The following is a 2,625-nucleotide window of genomic DNA, read 5'->3' as shown; positions in this document are numbered from 1 at the left end:
TAAGAAAGAGAACTCATTTCCACCTTAAACAGTGACCTATAGTTTCTACAGGTTGTCTGCACTTTATGCTCTGCCTAAAGTCTGGACAATATATTTCCCTTAGATTTGTATCAGGAAAACTGGACAAACTCAAGACATAGTAATATTTTATATTGTAACATTGTAATGTTTTTAAAGCTTGTCTGAAAGTTGCAATTATTTCAACATATTTTTACATATACATTTATATTATTATACATATATACAATAAACTACCTACAGCAAGAAGAACCATAACAAAATCAGGAAATGTATACATGTTACATTCTTGGTGTTTTAGCTATTTGTATTTGGCAGCCTTGGAGGAAACATCTTTTCTTTCCTGGTGTGTCTAAAATTCTGAATGTAAATCAATATCTATCATATCTCATCATTATCAACTTAAAACATCTATCTAGATCTAAAAACATCTTAACCCCTAAACAACTAAGCTTAGTTGTAAAACTAAACTATCCGGTACTCAACCCCATCAGAGACTTGAGAAGGAATAAAATTGATTACCTGAATATACCAGGAGTGCAGGTTAGTAACTTTCCATAAGAGAAGATGACAGAGACAGTTTGCTACCTGAATAATCACCCAAACCTTTCTATAATGTTGGACCATCATCTTCAGCCTTCTGGCCCAATATATCTGACAGACATAGTTGTGAGGAAGGAACAATTGAAGGTTTGTTTATCCTGTCTTGGCAGAGAGTTTGGCTGTCGACTCTGCCTGCATCCAAGCTTGCCCTTTTTTTAGGTAGAATTCTTTCTGTGGTAGAAATGAGGACAGTTTGCCCAGTGGCCTGTTTGACACATTTGAAGCCATCTCCATACCATAAGGTGATTCTTTGATGCTCATCATCCTGTTTGAGGTAGGCTGGGAGTTGCCAGGAGTTAATCTGTCTCATTGTCAGTGAATCTTTAAAATAACACAAAAATAAAATAAAATAAATAACACAAAAAACATTTTTAAATGTCATATTACGAATGTCTTTGAGGGGTGCAGAACTAAACAGAATTCTCAACAGAGGAATGTCAAATGACTGAGAAACATTTAAAGAAATGCTTGCCCCAGAGTCCCGGAGTCTAAGCCGGTTGTCAAGCCAGTCCTGTCCCGCAGTCGTCTGCCTCTTCCTTTATTCTTTCACCATGACAGATGCCACTGTGTCCTTCGCCAAGGACTTCTTGGCTGGGGGAGTGGCCGCAGCCATCTCCAAGACGGCGGTAGCGCCCATCAAGCGGGTCAAGCTGCTGCTACAGGTGCAGCATGCCAGCAAGCAAATCATGGTAGATAAGCAATACAAAGGCATCATAGACTACGTGGTTCGTATCCCCAAGGAAGAGGGAGTCCTGTCCTTCTGGCGTGGTAACCTGGCCAACGTCATCAGATACTTCCCCACCCAGGGGCTCAACTTTGCCTTCAAAGATAAATACAAGCAGAACTTTCCGGGTGGTGTGGACAAGAGGACCCAGTTTTGGCACTACTTTGCAGGGAACCTGGCATCAGGTGGTGCGGCTGGGGCCACATCCCTGTGCTTTGTGTACCCCCTTGATTTTGCCCGTACCCGTCAAGCAGCTGATGTGGGCAAAGCTGGAGCTGAAAGGGAATTCAAAGGCCTTGGCGACTGCCTGGTTAAGATCTACAAATCTGATGAGATTAAGGGCCTGTACCAAGGCTTTAATGTGTCAGTACAGGGCATTATCATCTACCGAGCTGCCTACTTTGGTATCTATGACACTGCAAAGGGAATGCTTCCGGATCCCAAGAATACTCACATCTTCATCAGCTGGATGATCGCACAGTCTGTCACTGCTGTGGCTGGCCTGACTTCCTATCCTTTTGACACAGTTCGCCGTCGTATGATGATGCAGTGGGACGCAAAGGGATGGACATCATGTATACAGGCATGCTTGACTGCTGGCGGAAGATCGCTCGTGATGACGGAAGCAAGGCTTTTTTCAAGGGCGCATGGTCCAACGTTCTCAGAGGCATGGGCGGTGCCTTTGTGCTTGTCTTGTATGATGAAATCAAGAAGCACACATAGTTATGTCCTAGGTGTTCTCCCCGAGAACAGGCATGTTGTATGATATATTGTATCTTGAACATTCTGGACGGATTCTCTGGGCTTGTCTGTTTTCTCAATGGCAACTATGACCAGTTGAAAAGTGGGAAGCAATAATATTCACCTGACCAGTTTTCTCTTAAAGCCATTTCCATAATGAAAATAATGATGGGACTCAAGTATATTTTTTATTTCAGTCACTCCTGGAAATAAAAATTGAAGAAATAAAAATATCTTTTTAAAAAATGCTCAACATCCCTAGTTATCAGGGAAATGCCACTTAAAACAGCTCTGAGGTGCCACCTTACACCTATTTGAGTGCCTAAGATCAATAACTCAGGTGACAGCACATGCTGGAAAGGATGTGGAGAAAGGGAACACTTCTCCATTGCTGTGGGGTGCAAGCTTGTACAACCACTTTGGAAATCAAGCTGGCGCTTTCTCAGGAAATTGGGAATAAATCTACCTCATGACCCAGCCATACTACTCCCGGGCATATACCCAAAAGATGCTCCACCACACAACAAGGGCATTTGCTC

General features: G+C 42.6%; 1 protein-coding gene across 1 annotated transcript; it reads left to right on the top strand.

Moving 5' to 3' along the window:
• Nucleotides 1-1,108: 1,108 nt before the first annotated feature.
• LOC127193787 (ADP/ATP translocase 2-like) lies at nucleotides 1,109-2,323 on the top strand. Its single transcript, XM_051151016.1, is given in 2 exon segments — nucleotides 1,109-1,893; nucleotides 1,896-2,323. Coding segments are annotated over 2 exon segments (894 nt in total). The 5' UTR covers nucleotides 1,109-1,172; the 3' UTR covers nucleotides 2,069-2,323.
• Nucleotides 2,324-2,625: the final 302 nt, after the last annotated feature.

Source organism: Acomys russatus, chromosome 9 (assembly GCF_903995435.1).
Source record: "Acomys russatus chromosome 9, mAcoRus1.1, whole genome shotgun sequence".
Lineage (NCBI taxonomy): Eukaryota > Metazoa > Chordata > Mammalia > Rodentia > Muridae > Acomys > Acomys russatus.
Note: the sequence above shows the minus strand (reverse complement) of the source record. Positions and strands in the feature narration are given on the sequence as shown.